Source organism: Apostichopus japonicus, chromosome 4, assembly GCF_037975245.1.
Source record: "Apostichopus japonicus isolate 1M-3 chromosome 4, ASM3797524v1, whole genome shotgun sequence".
Taxonomy (NCBI): domain Eukaryota; kingdom Metazoa; phylum Echinodermata; class Holothuroidea; order Aspidochirotida; family Stichopodidae; genus Apostichopus; species Apostichopus japonicus.
This window is the reverse complement of record NC_092564.1, coordinates 15,230,528-15,255,940: the sequence shown is the minus strand read 5'-3', so window position 1 is coordinate 15,255,940 and position 25,413 is coordinate 15,230,528. Positions and strand designations below refer to the sequence as shown.

General features: G+C 37.4%; 1 protein-coding gene across 3 annotated transcripts in view; it reads right to left on the bottom strand.

Moving 5' to 3' along the window:
* Positions 1–24,684, bottom strand: part of LOC139966566 (SWI/SNF complex subunit SMARCC2-like) — a 28,771-nt gene extending 4,087 nt beyond the window's left edge. Inside the window, exons 1-25 of one of the 3 annotated variants that reach the window (XM_071969731.1) lie at positions 24,524–24,684; positions 21,918–22,037; positions 21,432–21,517; positions 20,510–20,684; positions 20,002–20,071; positions 19,282–19,430; positions 18,984–19,061; positions 18,514–18,588; positions 17,522–17,622; positions 16,825–16,952; positions 15,376–15,479; positions 14,374–14,525; positions 13,142–13,213; positions 12,774–12,887; positions 12,136–12,325; positions 11,041–11,163; positions 10,140–10,341; positions 9,535–9,657; positions 8,611–8,912; positions 7,644–7,855; positions 4,708–4,909; positions 4,105–4,239; positions 2,793–2,967; positions 1,643–1,819; positions 595–750 (exon numbers count right to left, since the gene is read on the bottom strand). In XM_071969731.1, the coding sequence (XP_071825832.1) occupies positions 595–750; positions 1,643–1,819; positions 2,793–2,967; positions 4,105–4,239; positions 4,708–4,909; positions 7,644–7,855; positions 8,611–8,912; positions 9,535–9,657; positions 10,140–10,341; positions 11,041–11,163; positions 12,136–12,325; positions 12,774–12,887; positions 13,142–13,213; positions 14,374–14,525; positions 15,376–15,479; positions 16,825–16,952; positions 17,522–17,622; positions 18,514–18,588; positions 18,984–19,061; positions 19,282–19,430; positions 20,002–20,071; positions 20,510–20,684; positions 21,432–21,517; positions 21,918–22,037; positions 24,524–24,634 (3,532 nt within the window). In that variant the 5' untranslated portion in view covers positions 24,635–24,684. The remainder of the gene's footprint in view (positions 1–594; positions 751–1,642; positions 1,820–2,792; positions 2,968–4,104; positions 4,240–4,707; positions 4,910–7,643; positions 7,856–8,610; positions 8,913–9,534; positions 9,658–10,139; positions 10,342–11,040; positions 11,164–12,135; positions 12,326–12,773; positions 12,888–13,141; positions 13,214–14,373; positions 14,526–15,375; positions 15,480–16,824; positions 16,953–17,521; positions 17,623–18,513; positions 18,589–18,983; positions 19,062–19,281; positions 19,431–20,001; positions 20,072–20,509; positions 20,685–21,431; positions 21,518–21,917; positions 22,038–24,523) is intronic. The other 2 variants (XM_071969732.1, XM_071969733.1) reach the window with 2 other exon arrangements.
* Between the last annotated feature and the right edge of the window lie 729 nt (positions 24,685–25,413).

Below are 25,413 nucleotides of genomic sequence, written 5' to 3'. Positions count from 1 at the left end.
CAGTTAGTTCAATGATTAGTGACAATGAAGTACTCTCACAGGAAAACAAAATGCACACTGGCATCCTATAGCTCACTGATATTTCACACAATTTTACAAAAGCTGATCTAATACTACATGTTAGTACAAAATGTAATTGATCAAAATTGTGGGAGAATCAGTTGAACAATCAAGTATATCTTGCAGGACCTATGAAGAAATGGGAACAGACCAAAAAAACTTGATCAATGGCGTCATTCTCCCTCCATCAAGAAAAAATGAAATAAATACATAAGAAGTACACGAAGAAGGAAGGAGAGCCAAAGATACGAAAGAATGACCGGATGGTAAGTTTACAAAGGATACCCTGAAAAAAATTCAATTAACATGTTTTTTGAACGTTTGCCATGTAGGAAAATATTTTTCTGTTTTCAATTTTGATATTTAATGTTTTCATTAAGTCTTTTCTTGTAACAAACTTAACTCTACTTCCCATAATGAGTTATCCCATCATGAGTTATCCCATAATGAGTTATCCCATAATGAGTTATCCCATAATGAGTTATCCCTACAATTATAATACAGCTTTCTTTCAGGTTTATTAGGTTGTCATACCTTTGACTTCTGCAGGTTCTTCTTGTTCTACAGGGGGAGGAGGAGGAGGAGTAGGTTCCTCTACTGCTCCCTCAACTTCTTCCTTCGCTTTTTCCTCGCCATGCTCCTCCTTCTTCTCTTCAAGAGCTTCTTCTGGTTTATCTGTTTCATCAGTCACTGTACACATAGTAAAACAGAAGTTTGTATGTAAGTGGAAGGTGAAACACACAGATACTTTCACGTTTTGGTAGAATAACAATCCCCAAACAGGATAAATTCCTGCTTAGGGTACACATTGCCATATAACTTAGGGAAACACAAATGTTAACTTTGAAGGCAGATGACTATCTGTTGCATCTCTTTATAAGAACTGTATATTATAATTGTTATTATTATCTCATTCATATGAAGCTTAATGAGAGAGTTTTGGAGCCAAGCCTTCATTTACCTCTTACTAAAAATCCACACACACTTCTACAGCTTCCCACTACTATGTGATCGAGTGTCATGAATGTATCACCTCAAAACATAAGACCGGAGGGCCAGACGTGATGACGGGTACCGTTCAGATCAAATGACCATCAATCACACCTTATATGTTAGATAGCACATACAGGCCTGACGAGAGGGCAGGGGGGGGGTGGGGAAGGACAGGGGGATAAAGCCCTGGGACCCGAAGGGAATAAGGGAAATACAATGGGAATATATGATAAACAATAATGAAATATAATAAAGATTCAGTACAGAATTATGAAAATTTGAAGACTTTAAAAGAGGGCCAGGTGACATCATCATCTGTGGTTTTGACCTTTCGCTCAATGCCCAGAGCATGTGCAGAGATACATTAACACATGACACACTAAGCAAGTATGTTACAAACCATAAATGGTTTAATCTGGCAAACATTTCAAGGAGAAAAATACATTGCATAGGCTTAAATGAATTTGAAAGATCTATATCAATAAAGCAGACAATCTTTCCTTGACAAATATTTTGTTTTGTTTCTTGATTCTAAACATGAAACGAGTATCTCGCTCATTTCCCTTTCATGATATTCACCCATCCATACCTGGAGGATCCGATGGCTTTTCTTCTTCTGGCGTCTTCTCAATTTTCTCTTCCACAGGGGTATCTTCCATCTTTTCTTCCTCGATGGGAGCAGCATCTTCCTTAACCTCTTCTTTGTCTTTATCCTCTTCAGGAGGTGGATCCGCGCTAGATGCCGTCGGTCCTTGCTGTGGCTCTACTGTTAAAAGAGAAGAAAATACCATCATAGATATATATATGTGTGGGATCAACTGTAAGCTGAATTACAATGGTGTTGTAACACTAGAAGAATATTAACACAAAAACAAGAAGTCATAGGGTAATAAGTGAAAGAGGGTAAGAAACACAGAGAAACATCAAGTTTTTATATTAGGCAGGAATCTCTATGACTATGACCAAATAATGTCAACTTCATAGTTGGGTACCCCTTATTACCTACCCATAGTATCTGGTGCTAGAGATTTATGTGTTAAAAACCCAATATCTAAGACATTCAAATTTGATTTTCTTCATTTTAGATGTACTAGAGTTTATGCCTTACCCACATCTCCAAATGTTGTATCTTATTAAGTCAATATTGGTGTAATTTTTAACAAAATTTTTAAGTTAAATATTTTCAGGTACCTAAGCTCTCTTTTAATGATTATATACTGCACTACCTTTCGATGCAAAATTCAGCTTTAAAATACCACAAAATACCTGAAGATAATTCTGGTGCCCTTTGGTACTTTTTCAAACTACATAGCTTGTAGACATTGCCTTGTCCACTTCATTTTTGAGTCTTGCCAAAATTCTGACGTGGCTATCACATATTCACATTAATCTGTTATCTGATTTCTGTTTTTCCATCTTTAGTAATTTGACAGCTCAGACATAGAACAGGGTTACATACCAAGATACACAGTGCAGACACAGCCCAGTGAAAGAAAAGAAATGGCTCACGGTAGAGTATACATTTATTGAATGAAGGGCTTTGGTACAATCACTGACTTGACAAACCAGTGTCGTTAACACTTAGAAACCTTCTATAGTCGTAATTGGAACAACAAACATTCCCCACGCTGTTGGACAGACATAAAAATGCCTAAATACGAGAAATTAGGAAGCTGGATAGGGGGTGAGGGAACTCTAGAGTGGGACTCCCACTAGGGGTATCTTCCATTCGTTCATACCTGCACCAGCTGGGGGGGCAGGGGCATCTCCTGCCTCCTGCAAACGCTGAGCTTGCTGAGATTGCATGGCTGCTACGGTCTGTGCGTGCTGTCTAGCTCTCATTTCTGCGACTCTCAATTGTTCCTGGTGGAATTGCTGTCTGTCAGCGAGAAGCTGCTGTCTTTGATATTCCAACTGCAGAGGCCAAAAAAAAAAACGAAGGAAATAACTTGTGACAAATGACTAAGATAACGATGATGATGATGCTGGTGCCATTTAATTAGGATTCTTCCAGGCTACGGTGACCACAAGGGACCGACGAGTCATACCAATTACCATTCAAGGTTCCAGAAAGTAGTTTTGCAAATAAAATTTTAAGACAAAACAACTGATGACTGAAAACTTAAGTTTTGATTACCAGCCTTCTTAAAGAAAGATCTTTTTAGATCAATAAAAAAGGTTGGAATTTGAGTTATTGGTCTGGAACCAAACTGCAGACATGGAGAGGAATGGAGTAGTGTCTCTTGAGTAGTATTTATGTGAAACCCTTCGAGTCCTGACAGAATAGCTGCCTTAGGCCTTAATTGAAATTCAATATTTCAAAGAGTCGCAGCATTAAAGGAAAGGAAACAGTTTTGCTGGAGGCAACAATGGATCTATGTTCAGCAGCTAAACAGAAATAAAAAGAAACTAGAGACTTGTAAAGTGGGACATAGTGCTCCATTATTAATTACCAATTATTAGAGCAGAGTACCTAAACTAGACGTACCCAAAAAATGAAAATGAACAGCCAAAAAAACAACAACATTATTTTAAAGCCACAGATGCTAACAAATGTTACCGAGACCAACTATTTGTGGGAAGTCATAAAAAACAAAAAACAAATATAAAACAATATATTATACCTTCAAAATTACTCTCTTGGAAAATGCTATGGAAAATGTAAAAGGTATTTTTTGGGGGTGCAGTACTTTTGAGAGCCCTGCACAACACTTTTTGTTACCATTAAAAACAAAATTCATAACAAAATTGATTTGTTTCTCTCTCTTTTATGTAAAAAAAAGAAAAAACAAGACTATGTTACAAACAACAGAGAAATTCGAACCTATGGGGAACCTCTTCATCCTAGCGGTTACATTTCTAAGAAATTGTTACCAACATGGCCGCTGTTCATTCTAATGAGTAACGATAGTGACACGCTAACACCTCAAGGACACTTCAGCTGAGACGGTGCAGAGTAAAAAAAGCCGCCCCTCGACTCTCAGAGAGAAGAGTCCCGTACGTGTCTGTCGACATGGATACACTGATGAAAGATGAAAGGTATTAACTTACAGCTTCTCTTTCTTTGTCCATGATCGTCTCCAACTCTTCAAAGTGGCGGAGTTTTATTTCCAGTTTCTTCATCTGTGTCTCCACCAGGAGGGCTACCAGACTCTTGATCTTCCTCTCTTCCACGGCAGCCAGATGCTGCGATTAGGAGGAAACGGAGAGAGGGATGAGTAAATCACAAAAAAAAAAGTCTTTGATGCCGTTTGGCTACGAAACTTTTGTAAACTGGTATAATGAAATGATTATTAAGGACAGGAAGGGTATCTAGTTTCTGATCTTGCAGTATAGTTGATTCATAGTACCAGCTACATGTATGCACAAATCCAGAGACACCTTCCTCCCCCACCCCCCCCCCTGCCAAATATCCTTCATCTTGGACATTATAAAGGGTTTCATCTTAAACTCTGCATACATCATTTCTGCTTCTTCAAAATCTCAATTTAACATTTTATTTTCCAAACTACTGCAAAGACAACAAAACAGCACTTTCTTTATAAATTGATGAAAAAGTTAGTGCTAAGCCCATCAAAGTTGAGACTGCCACTGATTACGGGTCACTATGACAGTGACTCAACATCACCGTTCTGTCCTCCTGATTGTTCTCACCTTGGCCTTGACTGCTGCTGCTGCAAGGGCTGCTGCCGCAGCTGTAGCCATGTTTCCTTCCTTCAAAGTTTCTTCATGCTCTTTGACTTTCTCAGGTTTCTCTTTCGGGGGAGATGGAGCTTTCTCTTCTTTCTCCTTCTGCTCTTCTCCATCTTCATCACCTTCTTTTGTGTCACCTTCTTTCTCTTCTGAGGTCTTTTCTCTGTAAAGAAGATAAAAAATCAATTCCATTTTTTCCCCCAACAAAAACAGAAGACAAAAAGAGGAAGACAAAATAGTAGGATAGTCTTACATTGTTTTATGGGAAGTAAATTTTTCACATAGTTTTTCCATTTTCATACTTAATTTGAAGTTTAACTATTTTAGTCTATCATGATATATTTTTTTTTTATAATACTCTGCTATCACTTTTGCATTTGCATTTTGCAGCAAAATTTTTCCCTGCTTTTCCATATTGCTGCCTATTCTGCAGTACATTGAAAGGTACTTTACTGCTTGACATATATGTTGATTCATCTGCAAGAAAAGTTGAAAAAAGATACCCTGGCTTGCCCTCTCAGTCAATAAAGAAACAACCTCCCCTTAGACCCCTTCCCCAGGCCACAGATCGGACACACTGCATACTCTTCCTGGCAAAAGCCCAAATTCTTCTCTAAATCTATAATAAATGGCTCTGACGTCAACCATTCTCAAACATCAACTAATGCACTACAAGAACATTACTCTGTTGCTTTGTGACGCTTCACAATGTCACTGTCGCCGAGCCAATTATCGAAGGGATCTTTGATTCAAATCGGTCAAAGAACAAAACAGAAGCGTTCATCCATCAGGGATGTCGGAGGCAAAATTGCAGCTGTCTTTAGACTGAAAATAGCGTTTTGATGTAATTATTCGCTCGGACCAGGAGGAAGCAATGGATAGGGTCACAAAGCCATATCTTTAGACGGATGTAACACAAAAGGAATTTGGAAAGGTCGCACAAGTCACTTCACAAACCTCTTGCAGATGAATGTATTTCTTATAAAATATTGAATTTTTCCGTTGCTAAGAGTCACCTTCACAGATGGATTACGTTAAGACCTTCAACAAACCAACTAACTTCACATCTACAGCGTATTTTCTCCAAGAGACAGAGAGAATTTCAGAGAGTGAGAGAGAGGAGAGAGAGGATAATGTCGCTGATGAAATTCATCTAATCATGATTCTCTCTCCTCTCGTCTCTCGCTATTGCTGTAAGCGATGATATTTTACATTTACTATACTTCAAATTTTTAATCATTATTGATCCGTTGTCAAAGAATCTTTATTAACTCCCCTGAAACAAGGATAAATATTTCATAAAAGAAAAAAAATATAGGTAGCGAAGAGAGAGAAAACCCTCATGTTAAATGAAGAATTCATAAGTTTAGAAATCGTCAAGTTGTTTGGTGAAATCCTAGATCACTTCACAGTAATGAGATTAATGCAGGGAATGAGCTCAAGAAAGAAAAAGAAAAAAAAGAGGGCAATACACAGAATTGGATATCTCATCACCACCAAGCACTGATTTCAATAAAAAAAATTATTTTTAGCTACGCAATATGGCAACATGTTTCTGAAGTTAACATGTCTACATTCTTTTGTGATAAACATTAACATTTGTTAATTTAAGACATTTGGACATTTTTGTAACTGAAGAGTCAGTACTAACTGCCTTGGTATAACATGTTTGATATATCAGTTGACCATTTTTACCACAATGTGATGACGATTGATTTAATGTTTTTGTTTTGATGTTGATTTGATGTTGATGTGATGTTGATTTAATGTTGATTTAATGATTTAATGTTCATTTTTCTTTTTCTCTCAACACATAACACCATATGACAAGTGAATTCAACTGCAAAAATTTGGTTTCTAAGATCCACTTTGGCATTCTCCCCAATAATGCCCAAAAAATTAAATAATGGCAAAATAATTGAAATAATGGATAAAAATAATGTAAACTTGTTAAAGTTGAGTTTCATTTTTAAAATAGTAACTTGTTAATCCGCATGTTAAAGATTGTGTTCAAGGTTTGTTGGTTTACAGCTTGTGTTGTAGTTTCCATCCAAAAGTCGCTTGAATGGTTATGTATAAAGCAGTTGCACTTGACACTATTACGTTAAAAGGTTGGAGTGAATGGTGTAAGTCCCATTAAAGGTTGTGTGGAAGGTCACAATGTCGGTTGTGCTGTAGGTTATGTTGTAAGCTATGTTGATGAGCATGTTGTAAGCTATGTTGATGAGCATGTTGTAGGCTATGTTGATGAGCATGTTGTAAGATATGTTGTAAGCTATGTTGATGCTAATGTTGTAGATCATGTTAAAGGTTGTTTGAGATCGTGTGATTGCCTCTGTTGAAGGTCATGTGCAAAATTATGGTGTAGACTGTGTTGCAGGTTGCGATGAAATTCATGTTGAAGATGGAATTGTTGAAACCAATGTTGTAGACTGTGTGTAAATTATTTAAAACAAAAGGAAACCTGTATGTTCATAAAAGATACCCAGGCACTGAGTCGTTTACTTCAATCACAGCATTTTACTATGACGATGCATCTATTTTCTGTTTTAAATTGTCAAACAAGATAGCTGCACAAACCTGAAATTGATCAACAAGCATTTCGGAATGTCACACCAATTGCCTCAAAGAGATACTAACAGTACGACCGTCACAAAGTATTGTAATGTCAACAGACTTTGCACCCTTTCAATTATGTGCAGTAATAAATAAATACTTTCATAATCCAAATCTGAACCTTTCCTAATAAGTTTGGAGTCATGGCACCTCCTACAATGAAGTCCTTAGGAGTACTACCAAACTACCGACCTATTAGGGGGCCTCATATCAGATAACATGACCTTATAAACAGTACTACATCACAACACAAAGGATAAAAACAATTAAAGCAAACTTACTTGGCCTCCTCCTCACTCTCCTCTTGTTTTTCTTTCTCCTCTGTCGTGTCCATCTTCTTCTCTTCCTCTGGAGTCTCTCCCTCCGCATCTTTCTCGGACGTGGCGGGATCGGCGGACGTGTCCATGCTCTCCTCTCCGTCTTTTTCCTCTTTGGATTCTTGGTTGACCTCTTCGGACGTCCCCTTCTCTTCTTTCTCGGAAGCCTTTTCCTCCTGAGAATTGAAAATAAGACAATTAGAGAGAGAGATGACCAAGACTTTTCGATGCTGGTGAAGACCGCTTTATGTGTGCAGTAACTCGCATTTCCATATTTCTGTTTTCTAGGATATCCGAATTGCAAAGAGCAATCAATCAAAAGTCTGACAATCATACAAACTACAACTATGACTTTTTCCTAAATCTCAAGTCGTCTTTATCTTGCTAGTCGGGTCGGGGGTGGGGGAGGGAGGGGGGTGTTAAAATACTGTCACATCACTATGAGATTCTTTGCTACCACATACCTTCTCAACTGTTTCTGGTTTAGTACTTTCTTCAGTTTTCTCCTTTTCGCTTTCCTTATTTTCCTCTGCACCAGGGGGGGGGGGTGGTGGGGAGGGGTGTATGAGTAAGAGGCTAAACTACCATCACATCACTATGAGATTCTTCGCTACCACATACCTTCTCAACTGTTTCTGGTTTAGTACTTTCTTCAGTTTTCTCCTTTTCGCTTTCCTTATTTTCCTCTGCACCGGGGGGGGGGGGTGGGGAGGCTTGTATGAATAAGAGGCTAAACTACCATCACATCACTATGAGATTCTTCGCTACCACATACCTTCTCAACTGTTTCTGGTTTAGTACTTTCTTCAGTTTTCTCCTTTTCGCTTTCCTTATTTTCCTCTGCAGCTGGGGGGGGGGGGGTGGGGAGGGGTGTATGAGTAAGAGGCTAAACTACCATCACATCACTATGAGATTCTATGCTACCACATACCTTCTCAACTGTTTCTGGTTTAGTACTTTCTTCAGTTTTCTCCTTTTCGCTTTCCTTATTTTCCTCTTCTGCTGCGACTACTGCGGCTGCTGCTGCTGTTGCTGCTGCCACCGCTGCGGCCAGCTTCTCCTTGTTCTCACTCGCGGCCTTTGATGATTCGCTGGGCGTGGTCCCTGCGATACCGCTCACTCCCAACATATAGTTGTGACTTACGTTGCCGGCCTTGGCAGTCTCTTCCACTCGCTTGATGTGAGTGTCCAGCAAACTGCTCGGAACTTCCCCTTTCATCTTTGTGAATTCATCTGGAAGAGTTGTAAAAATGAACTCATATATTGAAATATGTACATGGGTATTACCACAAATATAGTGTAGTAAGAAACCTAATTCAAAGTCTATATAGAGTTAATTGAAACAGGGCTGGCCAAGGTATGTAAATACCAAAACTAATTCGTAAAAATGCAATATGTAATAAGTTAAAGGGCCACTAACTTTTACATATCTTACAGACACAGGCTTTCTGTAGTAGATAAGCAGTTTGCTAACAGTTTTTTCTTCTTCACTCATTTAAAATGTAACACAGTTCTAACTGTAACAGCTTCCTTACAGAACTCAAACAACCTTGGTGTAATAACACAATACTGGGAATATGTTTACTGTTTGTTAAGGTAATTATATAATAAGACAGCATGATAATGGACAACATTATAGGTATATCAAGTGATGAGAGAACACTTAATTGCGGTAAAAACTATCATAAAACTGCATTTAATATACAGTTTACTTTCCAAAGGACAGTAATGTATCTGAACTTCTCTGCCTTTCCTATTCCCATTTCCATTGTCTGCTTTAATACTCCATATTTGCATATTCTAAGCATCCATGGTTACCAATGACCACCAACAGAGATTAAGACCTTTTACTCACCAATGGCAGCCCTAGCTGCCGCACTGGCTACCCTGGGGTCCACGGCAGCAGCGAGGAAGGCCACGGTACTCATCAGGGGGTTACCAGACTTGCTGAAGGGAATGGGCTGGTTGGCAAGAGGTCCTGAGGGTGATCAATGGGTACAAATCATTAGAGCATATAACTACGTACAGGAAAGAAAGCCTCCAATGACGAAAAACAACAGAACTGCACCCCACACTGTGAGAGACTTCATGACAAAACCTTCCATTACATTGCAAGCTTATTACCTGTGAACTGATTTCAATGGGCGTGTACATGAGTGGAAGACAGGAAATGTTCTAAATAAAGTCAATGACCTAAAGGCCTTTGAATAAGCTCGATAACCAATGTTACAAAATTTAAGTGAGTAGTCCAAGACATTGTTACGGCCCATCTTTAAACTGTTACAGCTTTGCTTGGACACCGTCAATCAAGTAGCAGATACTACAACAGTTTGACTCCTACTGCGGATAGAATAAAGCCCTTCTCCCATCTGATGAGCCCTGGATATTTAACAATCCATACAGGTGTAGAGCTTAATCCCAAAATATCAACATTAATCAAAATTAAACATATTTTACAACCTAGAGCCATAGACCCATCTTCCAAGAAAGGATCTTCAATCGGTAGTCGTAGGAAGTGCATGATGCATTCGTCTTGAGTTCTGCTGCCCACGTGTTCAGAGACCTTATTCCAGTCGTCTTTGTACATCTCCAGGCCCTCTAACAGCAGTAAGGTCTCCTGGTCTGTCCACTCTTTTGCCACATTAGACGATCCTGTTTTGGACTAAGAACCGAAAAAACCAAAAGCAACGTTTTCAATAGATGCAATGTCGTTTCATCAATGTCTCATTTCTGTAGGGTACAATAAGTGAATAAGGGGAGGGGTATGGGGCAGGAGTACGGTTTTTCCCACTCCCTCTTTAAACGACGGATGTACTCCACGGCATTGCTAACTCGTTCAGCTGGATACTCTCCCTAACCAAGAGGAGTGCCAGGCAATGGAATGACCAACTTTTCATTTCATATACCCAATGATACCTCTACCTTTACCATTTCCGGTAAAATTTAGGCACCCAGTCAAATATCCGATGTGAAAAGTCAACAATGTGATGAAAACTGAAGATCATACAGCTCAGTTAAAATTCAAAATTTTCATATTTTACATGTATTTCTTTTGTATGGATGTTTGCATTTTAGATCCTCCTGCAAGCAGGAACTCGCGAAGGAGCCTCATTGGCTTATCAAAGCCACAAGCTGACCGAAGTCAGTCTCTTAGATTCATATTTAACGTCCTTGGTTATGAATTGTCAATTATCAACAACTCTGTAACTGGACAAAGTCATACATTAATCTTGGAGTGACTCAAACTGGCCACCATTGATCTACAAAACTAAGAATTCTTATGGTGAAGACCCTGGATCTCATCGGTCTTCCAACCCTCACTTTCTCATAGCTTGTTAGGCTCCCAGATTTGTATCTTTACCTTCATGTTCTTTTTGTTGGCATACATATCGTTTCTAAGGCCGATGTTGGACAGGTCCGGAACTTTGTTTCCATCCTTGGGTGGGAGTGGATCCTTTATCTGTGCTATTTGCTGAGAAGCGCTCTAAAAAATATGAAAAGAAAAAAAAAGTACAAAAAATGGCAAAATTAATACTTACAAATATCTCCAAATAAAGTTAAAGAAATAAAAACTTTTCTGCCAGAGTGAAGATTTAACTACTTCACTAGTTGAAGATGAAAGTAATTAACCCAACAATCAAGTCTACCTCGTTTTTGTAGTATATCTACGACAGTTAAGTATCAGGGAGTATATTGCATATGAAACAGGTAAGTGCTCAGTGAGATATGACATGCCATCATCATCAAGGTGAACTGGGGAGGGAGTGCAGAAAGTAGGAGGAAGGGAGTGGGAGTTAAAATGACTTTGACATTGGCTACAATGTGTTCCAGGAGTGAGAATAATATAGAGGTAATAGGGGGGGGGGGGGGCAGGGGGGGAGAGGTGGTGTGAAATGCAATACGCTCCTGGAAGCAAAAATTGAGATCTACCACCACCATAGCATGACACCACCAACAACATGATCCATGATCACCCAATGTCCACCAATGTCATTGGTTCCACCACCTACAACATGATCCATGATCACCCAATGGCCACCAATGTCATCGTTTCCACCACCTACAACATGATCCATGATCACCCAATGGCCACCAATGTCATCGTTTCCACCACCTACAACATGATCCATGATCACCCAATGGCCACCAATGTCATCGTTTCCACCACCTACAACATGATCCATGATCACCCAATGTCCACCAATGTCATCATTTCCACCACCTACAACATGATCCATGATCACCCAATGTCCACCAATGTCATCGTTTCCACCACCTACAACATGATCCATGATCACCCAATGGCCACCAATGTCATCATTTCCACCACCTACAACATGATCCATGATCACCCAATGGCCACCAATGTCATCGTTTCCACCACCTACAACATGATCACCCAATGTTCCACCAATGTCATCGTTTCCACCACCTAAAACATAAAGTTCAAGCTTACCAGATCATTCCTTCCCATAGACTTGGCTCTCACCTGCTGACTCTTAAGAGGTTGTAAAGGAGTGATACCAGCAGGGGTATCTGCCATCACCATAAAATGAGAGGTGGGTGGAGGGCCCATCGGGGCTACCTTAGATTCAGAGTCCACTTGGTAGTTGATCAACCCCCACTGTTCCAGGAATGCATGGACTCTGTTATCCAAAAAACATATATAAAACAAAGTCAACCTTTATGCTGATAAAAAATAAAACAAACAAAAATTATTCTTGTGGAACACAAATTTTCTGTACCGCATGAAACATTTCAAAACTTGCTTAATGTGAGTTGTCAAAATGGTAATCATTACCACATAAATCTCTAAGTTTGATGAGGGCTATCCAAGTTTGTGTCAACATGATGTATTTTATTCAGAATGACTCAAAGTCACAACCGAGCTCAAGGAGCAGCCTTAAAATTCTTCATGATCATTCAAAGTGTATGTTTGTCTCTACCGATGTCTGTATGTTTGTCCTCATGTGTGTAGATGGAGTCCCAAAACAGGACTTGGAACCACAAATGGGAAGAACAGCCCTCGATGCGGGACACTTTACTAGCGGAGGAAGCTCACACAAATCTCAAGAGAGATGATGAAAAACAAACCTGAGTACAGCACACACATCACCAGCAAGATTACGTCTAGCGGCTGTGGCAGTTAAGTACTCCGTAGGGTTGAGTCGATAGGTGTCGATCATAAAATTACGGTAAGCAAGGTATCTATGAGAGAGAAAGACAAGTTCATTTAGAAACGAATGGTGGCAAACTTCACAGCAAACTTGAACAGTTCTTCTGTTATTGTGAGGAAACCATCAATCTCTCATAAATAAATACAAAATTGTAAATCGAGTCTACACACACAACTTCAAATCTAAAGCTACTCAAAATAAAGTGAAATAGTGTGAGTATTTGAGCCAGATAATCACTTTAACATTCACAGAAAGAGGAAGGTAGACACAACGACAAATACTTACACTTCGGAAGTTTTAGATTTATTCTTGGTGTTGAAGAACTCTGGAAGACCCCTCCTCTCTATGGCATGAACACTGTGTGAAAAAACAAGATGACAGTTTATTTTTCAAATCAAAGTCTCAAACACCGATTAGTTTAAAACCTTGTTTTAATACATATCAAATCCCTTTCATTTCTACAAAGCAATACTTCAAACTGTCAATAGCAATGTTATGAAATCATATACACTACAAATACATTTATTGTTGTTGTGATGCCACGAGCATAGACCTATAATCACTTTGTCAAATGTTCTGGAAACTCCTATTTCTGATTGAGTTTTCTCCACCAAGCAAAAGGAACTTTTGATTTCTAAACTAAAATAGTGCACCACTGCATGAGCAATGTGGAACATACTAGAATTGAGAAAATATTTATCTAATTTTGGTGGTAATTTAAGAAATACAGGCTAATTTGTTAAAAATTTGAAAGCTGGTTTTGCAAGCCTTCCCTCGAATCCGAAGTACCCTCCTCCCCATGCCTCCCTGACTACACTATCAGGTTATGCTGACCCTGACATTTTAAGTTTGGCAAACTTGACATTTTTTACTTAAGATTTTTATCTGTGGGATAAACCTTTTACAAGGCAGCTTTCTGATATTACAGTAGGTATACTTATTCATTACGTCAGTGTTTGCTTAAGGCTTTCATCTCAATCACATAGAGTAAAATAAATCATATGGACGAAAAAAGGGCTCGGAATTGAATGGAGTCGTTAAGATGTTTTTAAATAGTTTTCTTGGGTTGGAAATAGCTAGGAATGTGTCCAAGCCAGAAAAAAGAACGACTTACTTCTGTCAATACTTCATATACATTTTGTTAACAATGCTGTCACCTGACAACCGCAATACAAAAGTCTGATTTTGCTTTAAAACAAATGCAAAACTTGACTGTTTCACCTTTGTCATGAATGATATCCAAAATTGCACATTTATTGCATCAAACTGAGGAAGGTGTAGACTTCACTATAAATCAAAACTCATCTCTTAGTATTGTCCAATCAATGCTGAGATGAGTAAATAGTCTAAACTTGTTGTTAGATGACCAAAATCTATAGAAATTTCTGTGGGATAACCATTTATTTACAGAATTATTAAGCAACTAACTTGCATGTTTGCACAACCTCTAAAAAATCTTTGATAAACTAAGGCATATTCTCCAAAGTAACAGCTACGAATGATTTCATGACAATTACCTATTGTAATCAAACCACCCTGCGTAGCTTGGAATGATGATATGATGGGTTTGTTCTGTAACGTTGTCCTCCTGTATAATTTGTACCGGTGTCTTGGGTTTCTCTTCGACTTCTGGTGCCTCTTCCATTGGTTCCTCCTCTTCTTGTGGTTGCTATGCAAAATAGAGGAAAAGAGAGATGCATTTATTTTTGGTGATTAAAAAAGAGAACTACCAATGAACTGTGGATGACACCAAACAGTCTTGGAAATAAACTTCTCTCCCCATGGGGGCTGTCCCCGTCAAACCGATTTCAGATTCAGTCATCTTTCTATTAATTTATTGCAGTCAGCTTCACAAGTGTTCATAAACAATGCAAATTATCAAATTCTCTAATTCTTAAGAGTTACTGACAGTCAAATGTCATCAAAGTCACTATCAAAACATTTCGTTCCATCAGCAGTGTCACATTTTAACATAGACAGGTTTTAATGTTATTTCAGTAGAAATGGTATCATATGCTCTTCTTAGTCCAAAAGTTCTGAACAATATGTCAAAGCCATGTTCACCAAGGTATTATAAATATAAAGTTTGGAACATGTCTCTTTGGCACCCATCAATATTTTTCTTTCTTAGTGAAGAAAAAAGTACCAAAACTGGGCTATATGGTAAAACATTCAAGGTGACAGTATTAGCTATCCTTGCTTTGTTCCTGAGAAAAATCACAACTGGAGAAACCAGAGACGTGAGACACTACCTGGCTAAAAGCTATCATATACCTACCCCAGTTTTCCCTTTTACATTCAAATACTGCAAAAAAAACTCTGTGGGAATATGTCTGCACTCTTTTGGGGTTCCAGCAGCCCCCGGAACATCTACACGTGACTACAAACTTTCAAGTTTTAGATCCACAGTCTTTTATCTTGCACTTCCTTTAACACCTCAATGCAATTTTCAGCTCCACATGTTTTGTGAAAGGATAGCAAAATAAAGTATTCACAAAATTCAAAGCAATTTTACTTACCTTATTATTATCCTGACTCTCGTCCTTTGGTTCACCGATCTCCGCAACCGTCCCACCCTTCACTGGCTGGCTCTCAGAGTCCTTGTAACTTCTCGTATTAGTGGCTGAAGGGAAGGAAAGTGCAAGAAAACAATGTTAACAAATGTAATGAGTTTCATTTCTACCAAACTTGTTTCTTGTGTTGTCTTTTTAAGAGAGATATACCTGAGCAATGGTAGATCAGGAAAGTCGAATGGTACACAACCATTAGAGATGTATGGGACTGTATCAAACTGATGCAATCTGAAAATACTTTATGTCTGCTGCAACATCAAGTCAACGGAAAGACGTCATTTCTACTTTAAGTTTCAAGCCATGTTCTAAAGATTACATCACATCTAAATTATTCTTAAAGTCATGAATATTAACATATTTACTGACTGCATTTCCACCAAAGGTGATAAACCTGAATAACACCAGTCTGGATAATGCCAAGCTTAATATACGTAACCATGAAAAATGTATTAATGACACACTGTTACATTCTCCTGTCCAGTCAAGGTCTCCTGTAACACTATGTCAAAGAAAGACTTCATTTAATCATAAGATCACTGTCCAACTGAATGAAGAAGGTAATTTTAAAGCAAAACATTTTAGTAAATAATATTTTATTGATATTGCTACATGACAAGTAAATCTATAACCCTGTAAATGCACTAAATCCCCCCCCCCCCACCAACCATCCTCCCCCATCCCCATTTTAAAGAATTGTTGAGAGAATACTGTTCCCCCTTTGCAACTAATGCTTTACAGTTTACCATTAACTACTGCATTTGCTTGTTGATGCCACTATCTTTGTTTCTTCTGTCACTCTACTTACTTCACATTTTTAATCAGTACTTAACAGCTTTCAAGACTTTTTTTTTTTTCATGTAAATGAAAGTATCATATCCATTTGATTAACTTTCTGTTGTTGCTGCCCATCTGTATACAATGTGTGACTCTCAAGTCTCTATGAGACAGATCGGAGGAAACTGAGCCAATGACCAGACAAACCTCTCAATGGCTTTCCCAATGAATGACTTTCCTAGTGAACCGCTTTCCTAGTAAATGGCTTTCCTAGTGAATGGCCTTCCTAGTAAATGGCTTTCATAGTGAATGGCTTTCCTTGTGAATGGCTTTCCTTGTGAATGGCTTTCCTAGTAAACGGCTTTCCTAGTAAATGGCTTTCCTAGTAAACGGCTTTCCTAGTGAATGGCTTTCCTAGTGAATGGCTTTCCTAGTGAACGGCTCTCCTAGTGAATGGCTTTCCTAGTGAACGGCTTTCCTAGTGAATGGCTTTCCTAGTGAATGGCTTTCCTAGTGAACGGTTTCACAGTGAACGGCTTTCCTAATGACTGGCTTTCCCAGTGACTGGCTTTCCTATTGAACAGCTTGCCTAGTGAATGGCTTTCCTGGTGAATGGCTTACCTGATTTAGGTAGCTGAACCTCCTCTACAGCAGGGACTGACGGTGGATTCTCCATCTCTTTTGTCAGGTCGTCTTCCTCTTCTTTCGTTCCTCTTCTCTTTGATGAACCCAGAGCAGGACTCCTACCTCTGTTAGTAATGACAATTTTCAAACTTGTTACCTACCTAGCAGATTCAATCTTCGACAAGACTACGAAGCCTTACACCGGCAGATCTCTAACAAATTTACAAGATTCAAAAGAAGATCAACATACTTCTTTACTTTGTATCACAATGCCACCTGCTTTGAACTAGTTTTACAATGTTTCCCCTCATTAAGTGTTGGTCAACGCTATAAGAATCACACAAAGAAGCCTTTCAAACTTAATTCCCAAAAATATAATGAGCTGCATTCATCATTAACTGTGTTTATGAGATCACCTCTATGTTCATTTCTTAATAATTCCAAGATGGGATTAACAAAGAAGATAATTTTTCAGATCTGTAGACAATAATCCATGATGTGCAACTGTTTATGTCCAAACCTCATTAAAGTATGTCTGAGATAGCCTGTATTCTTTTCTTAATAATTTTGAGATGAGATTGACAAAGAAGATAATTTTTCAGATCTGTTTACAGTAATCCAAAATGTACAGTTGTTCATGTCCAAAAAGTGCCAAGTGTCACGTCAGTTAACCTGGAAATAAGGTTTATCTTACGCTTTCCTTTTCCTTTTTGGGTCAGCCACTGGTGAAGGAGATCGTCTGCGCTTCTTGGCAGCCCCTCTGCCACCCTTCTCAGTCTTGGGGCTTGGTGAAACCTGTAAAATGAAAAATGAACAAAATATGAGCATTCAGTTTCTTTCTTGGTGCAGAACCAATTTTATTGTAAAATGGGGATTTCACAAGTTCACACTTTCTTAAGATTTTCTTTTATTTTGACATTTTAAGCAGTATAAGTTGACATATTAGAAAAAGAAAAATCTAAAATAATTCCTGGAAAAACTGACAGAGTATTCTACAAACCAAATTGTCCAACTTTATGACATTCCACATAAAGTCAAATAGATTTAAGTCTTGTATCTAATGGTTTAAACATTTTTCTTAAAATGAACAATACTCCACAATGGAGTATCATATATGCTCAAAGACAGAAAAACCTGTTACAGATGAACAGTGTAAACTGGACAGCAAAACTTTCACAATGACAAGTTGGACCCCTATCTTATGCTCAAATAAAGAGATAACAAAGGTCTGAGCTTTGATGCACCAGATCCCATGGTCTGATAATCAATGACAAATTTGCACAGGAGTATTTATAGATCATCAGTGGTTTTGCTAAATATTGCTATTTAGTTTTATAGAAGTACTTTCTTGGGAAGAGCTAATTCTTCCAAGTTATTCCACCTTCACTGAGAATTTAATTGCATGACTGAGAGAAGATTCTTTGAGATAAGCAGGAAAATAGTGACCATTGACTACCTAGCATATTTGGGACCAACACTGATGACGTTTTAACCTATTTTGAAAATATATTTATAAATGATTTCACCTTATATTAAAATTTTACAGACTTAAGTACTTCAAGAAACTTTTAGATTTCAAAAGATAGTACTGAATTTCTCCTTAATAAAGTCAAAGACTGGAAAAAATACAAATATTAAGTTATAAACATGAAAATGTCTTTCACCATCAGAATCAATCAAACTCACCTCGTCACCATAGGGCTTGTAAGCCTTTCTGGATGTTTTACCAGAGGCAGGACCAATACACTCCACACCTTCATCCTAGCAAGAGAAGTAAGCATGGTGAAAAGCACATAGGTGAAATAGAATATTGACCAAAAAACAACAATAACAGCACCGTTTTGAAAAGAAAACGCATAATATTTCCAAAAAGGATTTGTGATCCTTCCACTTTCAAACGTGGTATGCTCTACGTCTAATTTTCCATTTTGTAGTGATTCATGTTATATGAATTTTCATTGTGCCTTTTTGCACAATTTATCGAACAATCCATAGCTAAAATGTTTCAAAAGTGAGATGAAAAAAAGACTGCCAACAATGAAAAGAATGAATTTCATTTTTTGCACATGAAAGAAAATTCTCATTACGTTTGGGTGTCATCCAAACTTGTTTGGGCATATCATACCCTGTAGCTACATAAATAGTCATCTACTTACATCCTCGATGACTTCATAATCTTCTTCGTTCATCCATTCGTTGAATTCATCCAAATCTAGCAGCCACTTAGCATTCACCTAAAGAACGGAATGATGAGAATAGTTCATCTTTATGAGAATTTGCATTTAGAAAACATTTAGTAACATCCATTACATATCATTACCCATTCATTCAAGTCTTGAGTATTACTTGCTGAACATATTCCAAATATATATTCTGAAATGAATTTGAAGATGGACAAGCAATGATTATCACTTGTGAATCTAAAGATGAACAAGCAATGATTATCACTTTTACCTTCTTGGTTCCTTCCTCTTCTGTATATTTTTCCGGTTCCCAGGGAACATCAGTGGTAGAAACCCAGGTATCGTAAGAGTCAGGATAATACCACCAATGGACAGAGACAGATCGATCCCGTTTTAGAATCGGGCGTAGATACTCTTCGCCTGTGGAAATACAACAAGTACACATTATGACATATCAAGGTCTTTCTTTTCGAGGGCATATTTTTGAGGATTCTTTCCGGTTGTCCCTCGGACAACCAGGTTTAGCTGTTTGGATGTCCAAACAGCAGATCTGGATGTCCAAAGATATGCAACAAACTGACAAAGAATAATCAATATGTACACTTTTGGAGAGTGTGTCAGATTGGTGAATAGAACACCAGCTTTGGGTCAGTAAAACTCCCCATTGGGTGAATCATAGGCGTAACATTAGTTTTGTGTATTTTATTTCAGTATCTCCAAAGTGCAATACCAATTTTATCATTTTACCTATTTGGTTTATTTCAGAAAATAATTTGCCCTCCATCATACATAATTGAAGATTCCATACACATATTTTACAGAAAATTATCCATATCACGAAACCTGATTGACAATTCCGGCCTCTTCTAGAATCCATTTCATCTCATTTCTTGCTGAATTAACAACACTCTACTCGCATAAACAATTCACCTTTAGTCTTTCCAGGCTGTGAGTGATCAATGTTTAAAAAAAAAATTACATTCACTTTTACCTTCAGCCAGAGTAGGAGGTGCCAAGTATATAATGTGAGTTGCATTTTCCATGTCATCTACCACATTCCCCTGCAATGAAGAATAATCAAGCATGTAGATGAATCATTCAAAACCTAAGAATCTCAATAAGTAAACTTAGTAGTGAGTTTCATTAGACAGTTAGCTACCTAATTAAGTGTTATTATATCCAATAAAACCTCAAAGACAATACAAAAGACACAAAGAGATATTGCTAAAGAATAAACAACACCTGTAGATGACAAAACAAAGCATTGTTTTAGCAATCTCTCATTGTCTCCTTAGTATTTGTCTATACTCCTTGAACTAATCTATTCATAAAGAGAAAAGAATTGTAAAACAAAAACCTTCAAATCTAAATAGAATATAAATTAGTCATTACACATAAAATCAAGCGTTTACAGATTTCAAGAATTTAACAAAGTAATTCCAGTTGTTGCATATTTCAAAGAAGTAACAAAAACATGTTTGCTATGACAGGACATTCACCTGATGTCTCTTAACGATATCCTTCAGTTTGCTGGCCAGCTTGAGGTCGACATCTTCATCTATGTACACCTGTGGGAGGGTCATGCATTTGTTTTGGACGAGGGACTTTTGAATTTGCATGAACATCTCGACGTTGCGGTCCATGCGAGAGGGGGACTGGAAATCAAACCTTCTCCTGTCGATGAAAAAACACGAAGAAGTGAATGAATATGTATAATTTTGCGTGAGTATGAGAAGCAGCTTTTATCTGATGTGCAATCAATACAAGTAATAACAGCAGATGAATAAATACATCAACTGGCTACCAGGGTAGTTTTTAACAAACTGCTCATATACAGTTCTGCTATTCAAACTATCTCGCTTGGTGCTCCAAATTTTCACTGTGATCATCTTGGAGACCCTTCATTGGCAGATGTTGTGACAGGGAGAAGGTATTACCGTCACCTTGGAGTTATTTTTGTATGATTAAGGGTGCTAAGTTGCAAATTGGTGTTATATTTAGCAGCTTTTACAGTAATTTATGTTTAAACTTTTTTCCGCTTCTTTTCCACAAATATCTGCAGCTTTTTCTTCTGAAGTTTTTGGCCATTCCTTCATAAGTTGGGTAACCCTAAAATGGGTTGCGACATACAGCATACAATATGTGTCTACTGGCAAATGTATTTATAATAGTTACAGGGCCTGCTGTTTCACACCAAGCAGGATCTTCTTAAATGGTAGAAGATAGATGACAAATGGACCTTTGTAGAATACTATCATTTATATATTGTGTTGAGAAATAAATTTCCAAGAACAGAGGAAGGAGGATTCTTTGTACTATTTGGACAGAGTTTTATTAAGACCATTTACCAATAACGGAAAATATACATCATTTCATCAAACTTGTAAAAGAAAAAGCAGACGGTTGATCACCTATACTCACCATCCTTGTTCACTCTTGAATTTATAGGCCGCCATGAGGATATGACAAAGACCTCCTCCTGAACGAAAGTCCAGTAGACATTTCATCTGTAAGAGTAAAGATAAAGAGAATTATGTTTATCCAAGCTAGTATGAAATAGTTCTTAAGCACCACTAACTACAGAGAAACCTAGGGGGAAAATAAAAGCAACATTGCATCCAGGAACACTTATTCTGTTACCACTGTCTATAAATAAAGTCTTGATTCACTACTATAGCAAATTTGAAAAACAATAAGTGGTATGTATGACAGTGTCCTAACAACTAATTCATTTCTATTACAGATGAGGCTTTAAAATCCTTGTTCAACAAAGTCAACATACCCAAACCTTAGGAACAGTAATAATAATTATCACATATAGATTGCTACACTAAATTAAATGGGAATAATTCAGCTATAGAAAATTCTGAAGAGAGTCAAGAGACTTTCAGTATAAAATAGACTCACTGGAATTCTCGTCAATGGTGGTTTGCTGACATGTCTCCCAAAATGATCTTCCTGGTACTGAACTAATGAAGCAAGTAAGCTGCCGATACTTTTGTTGGTTGGTGGCTCCACCTGAATCCACTATTACCAGAAAAGGAAAAACAAATGGGAAAAAGGTTTAAGAAGTTGGTTTGAAAACATATTACCAGATGGCTGAACTGTTCCTACCTTGAGGGTCAGTTCTTCGAAGCAGCCAAACCATGTACAGTACAATGTAACAGAAATGTTTAACATGTGTAGTTGATACTGTAACTAGCTATTAAGAAGCAAAAGAAACAAAAACAATGAACATTGTGTATATATACAATACACCCCAATATTTCAGTGCACATATGTTGCTTTTCACTAGTATTCCCAAACTTTCAAATTAAACAATTTAGTCAATTACAGCACAGGTCTATACACACATACTGTCTGTGGCAGAGGCACAGAATGTACTGATAGCTGCTGTCTGGTGATCTACCCTAAAGTTGATATTGGCTTACTATAACACAATTTTACCAAAATGCTGAGAATGTCTGGGATCAGTTCATGTTTAACCAATTGATGGAAAGGGCTATTGTTGACTTGCTGCATCATTTTAATAGTCATACATGATACATTATGTTAGACTTAAAATTAAAAAGGTAAGATTGGGTCTAGTGGAACATTGATTAAATATAACATTTTAAATGATTGATTACTGAAATTGGCATTATTATTAGCCTAGGCCCAAAGTCAGGTTTCACCAATGACATGTTGAAAGCTCGACTGCTGCCTAAGTACAGTAGTGCTGTAGGCAGAGCCATGGGCAGTAGGGGGTGGATAATTCAAAGGACTAGTTATTATGCAAAACATTTCCACTTCCGGCCAAACTATCATTGAATCGTGGATAAAATAATTGATACATCCTGGAAATTTTCATTTAAGAACTTAACATAATTACAGCCCAAATAAAGTTAGACATTTACACGCTTAATTTTGATTTAAATCATGAAAAGATTTAAATGTAACTCATAATCCAGGAAATTCAGAAGCAATTTCTTTATGCTGTAATTTACTCATTTAAATGATGTAGGCCTATGACACTTCATATACAATCAATTTCTCTCTCTCGCAAAAAAAAATAATAACATGAAAGTAAGTAAAATTAAGACATTTTGCAAAACAATTTATTGAACTGAAGGATGATATTGCTAACACCACTAATAAGCGAGATTTTCCTATCAGTACATTTGGCGAAAATACACTGGATAAACAACAATGAGAAACTACTTAGACATCTTGTGATTTCCTTTAAAAAGTTAATGGTAAATGAAACATGCAATGAAATACTGGTTCCGTTATGAATGACCTATTTTGATGTTCCTTGACTATAGTATGGTAAGTCTCAAGACTAAATATTTCAAGCTTATTACAGCTATCACTAGTATTGCTACTAGGCTAGCTGTTTTGTACTTTTCTGGTGATTGTCCTTTTAAGTTTAGTTTAGTAGAAAAAAAGTATCAGGAGGGACACTTAAGTCCCCATCAAGGACCCTATAGAGAGAGAAAAAAAAACTGAAGACCCAAACACTCAGACCCGATTACAATGCTGAAAGTGCTTGTCCAAAGCATTCTAAAACCCATTGACACTACTTGCAAGTACAACTTTCTCAGGCAAACCGTTCCACTCATTCACAACCCTATTAGAAAAAAAGTTATGCCGAATATTAACCCTACTAGCCTATGTGACTTTTGGAGTTTAAGACAATGACCTCTGGTACAACTACTGTTAGCAAACATGAAAAAGTCGGTAAAGGATAAATTGTCAAAACCATACACATCTTGAAAACCTTAATCAACTCCCCACGCAACCTCCTAAGCTCCAGTGTGGTGAGAATCAACAGTTGTAACCGCCTATAATAACGAACACTCTTTAAGGAACTAATCATCCTAGTAGCCCTCCTCTGGACTTTTTTAAGTAATTCCTTATCCTTAGCAAAATATGGGTTCCAAGCCTGCACAGCATACTCCACATGAGGCCTAACCAACTGCTTATAAAGCCTAACTACGATGTCCTCTTTCAGAAAACTGAAGTTCCTCTTGATCATACCTAAATTGTTAACTAATATTGTTAACATGACATCAGAATTTCAGTATACAAAATGCTTTTCCTTACGACAAGATAAAAAACATTCAAAATCAGAAAATATTATGAACTTCCAGGCAACCACAGAGGATCTTCACATAGGCTTTGAGCTTCAACAACTTTTGTTAATTGTATCTTTTCACCACCTATGTTAATTCCTAGGCTAGATCTAGCCTAACATTAAGGTCTTGTTTACAATGACTAAAAAAATGCGAAAAGTTTACAAATAAAAGTTACTGTTGAGATCGATGTTCACCCCCGTAAAACGATTGCATATATTTGAGCATCATAGAATTTTATCAATTTTGGAACTAGGCCTAGTACTATGTGATCGATAACTGATGTACTATGCTAAAGGTACCCGCGGAACAAAGGGGAATAGGCTAGGCCTAGCGTTAGACTACATCTCTTTTAAATAATTGATACTCTACCTACATTCGAGGAAAACAACAACTTACTTTCTTCGAATGTCTTTGAAGCCAGGTCTTCACATTGTCGAGGGCAGCAGTGGTGTCGGGTGATTCGAAAAATTTAAAATCGGCTCCACCATCCTTCTTTCTGGTCGCCATTGTTAGCGTTGATTCGTATGTGGTCCGTGAAGTAGTGTCAGAGTGGAAGCTGGGGTTGAACAAACTGCAAACTGTGGAAAACGCTATTTACAAAAGTTAAAGGGAATATATTTATTTGGCGTTTTTCTAGGTTTTCATTTTTGGTTGGGGACGAAGGGGTCAGGGCGGAATTATCTTGTTGTGATAAATGATCATATGAATGGATAAACCTACGAAAATGCGTACATATATCAGCTAACTGGATTAAACAAATGACAGTTCAGGCTTTGATGACAACTGAAAATATTATTAAAGAGTATTAAAAAATGAACATAACTTTTTAATCCTTCAAGGCTTCAACTACTGTAAACATTAAGATTTCAGAATGAATATTAACAAACCTGGCATTAAGGATTGTATTGAACAGAATTTATGGATAGGGTCAATTTATTCATGGCATAATGCATCATCTATCAACTGTCATCAAGACTATTTATCTATTTGAAGTTATCTATTTATCTGATTTATAATTATCTTGTCTTTGATTGATTTTTTCATTAAAACTTAGAAATACACACATTCTCTATGTCAAAATATTTCCTGCACTATTGGCTGGATACTAGTTTAGTGTAGTGTGAAGTAGTAGGAAATATGATGAAACTTATATCACTAACTTGCCAGACCATTGGTTTCATCTCTGCCTTATGTAGATGATGCTGAAATAGTTATATTGAGTTAGTAACAAATAGGGTTTTATTGGATTGCCTTTCCAGGTTTTTACATGCTTTAAACTTATAGTA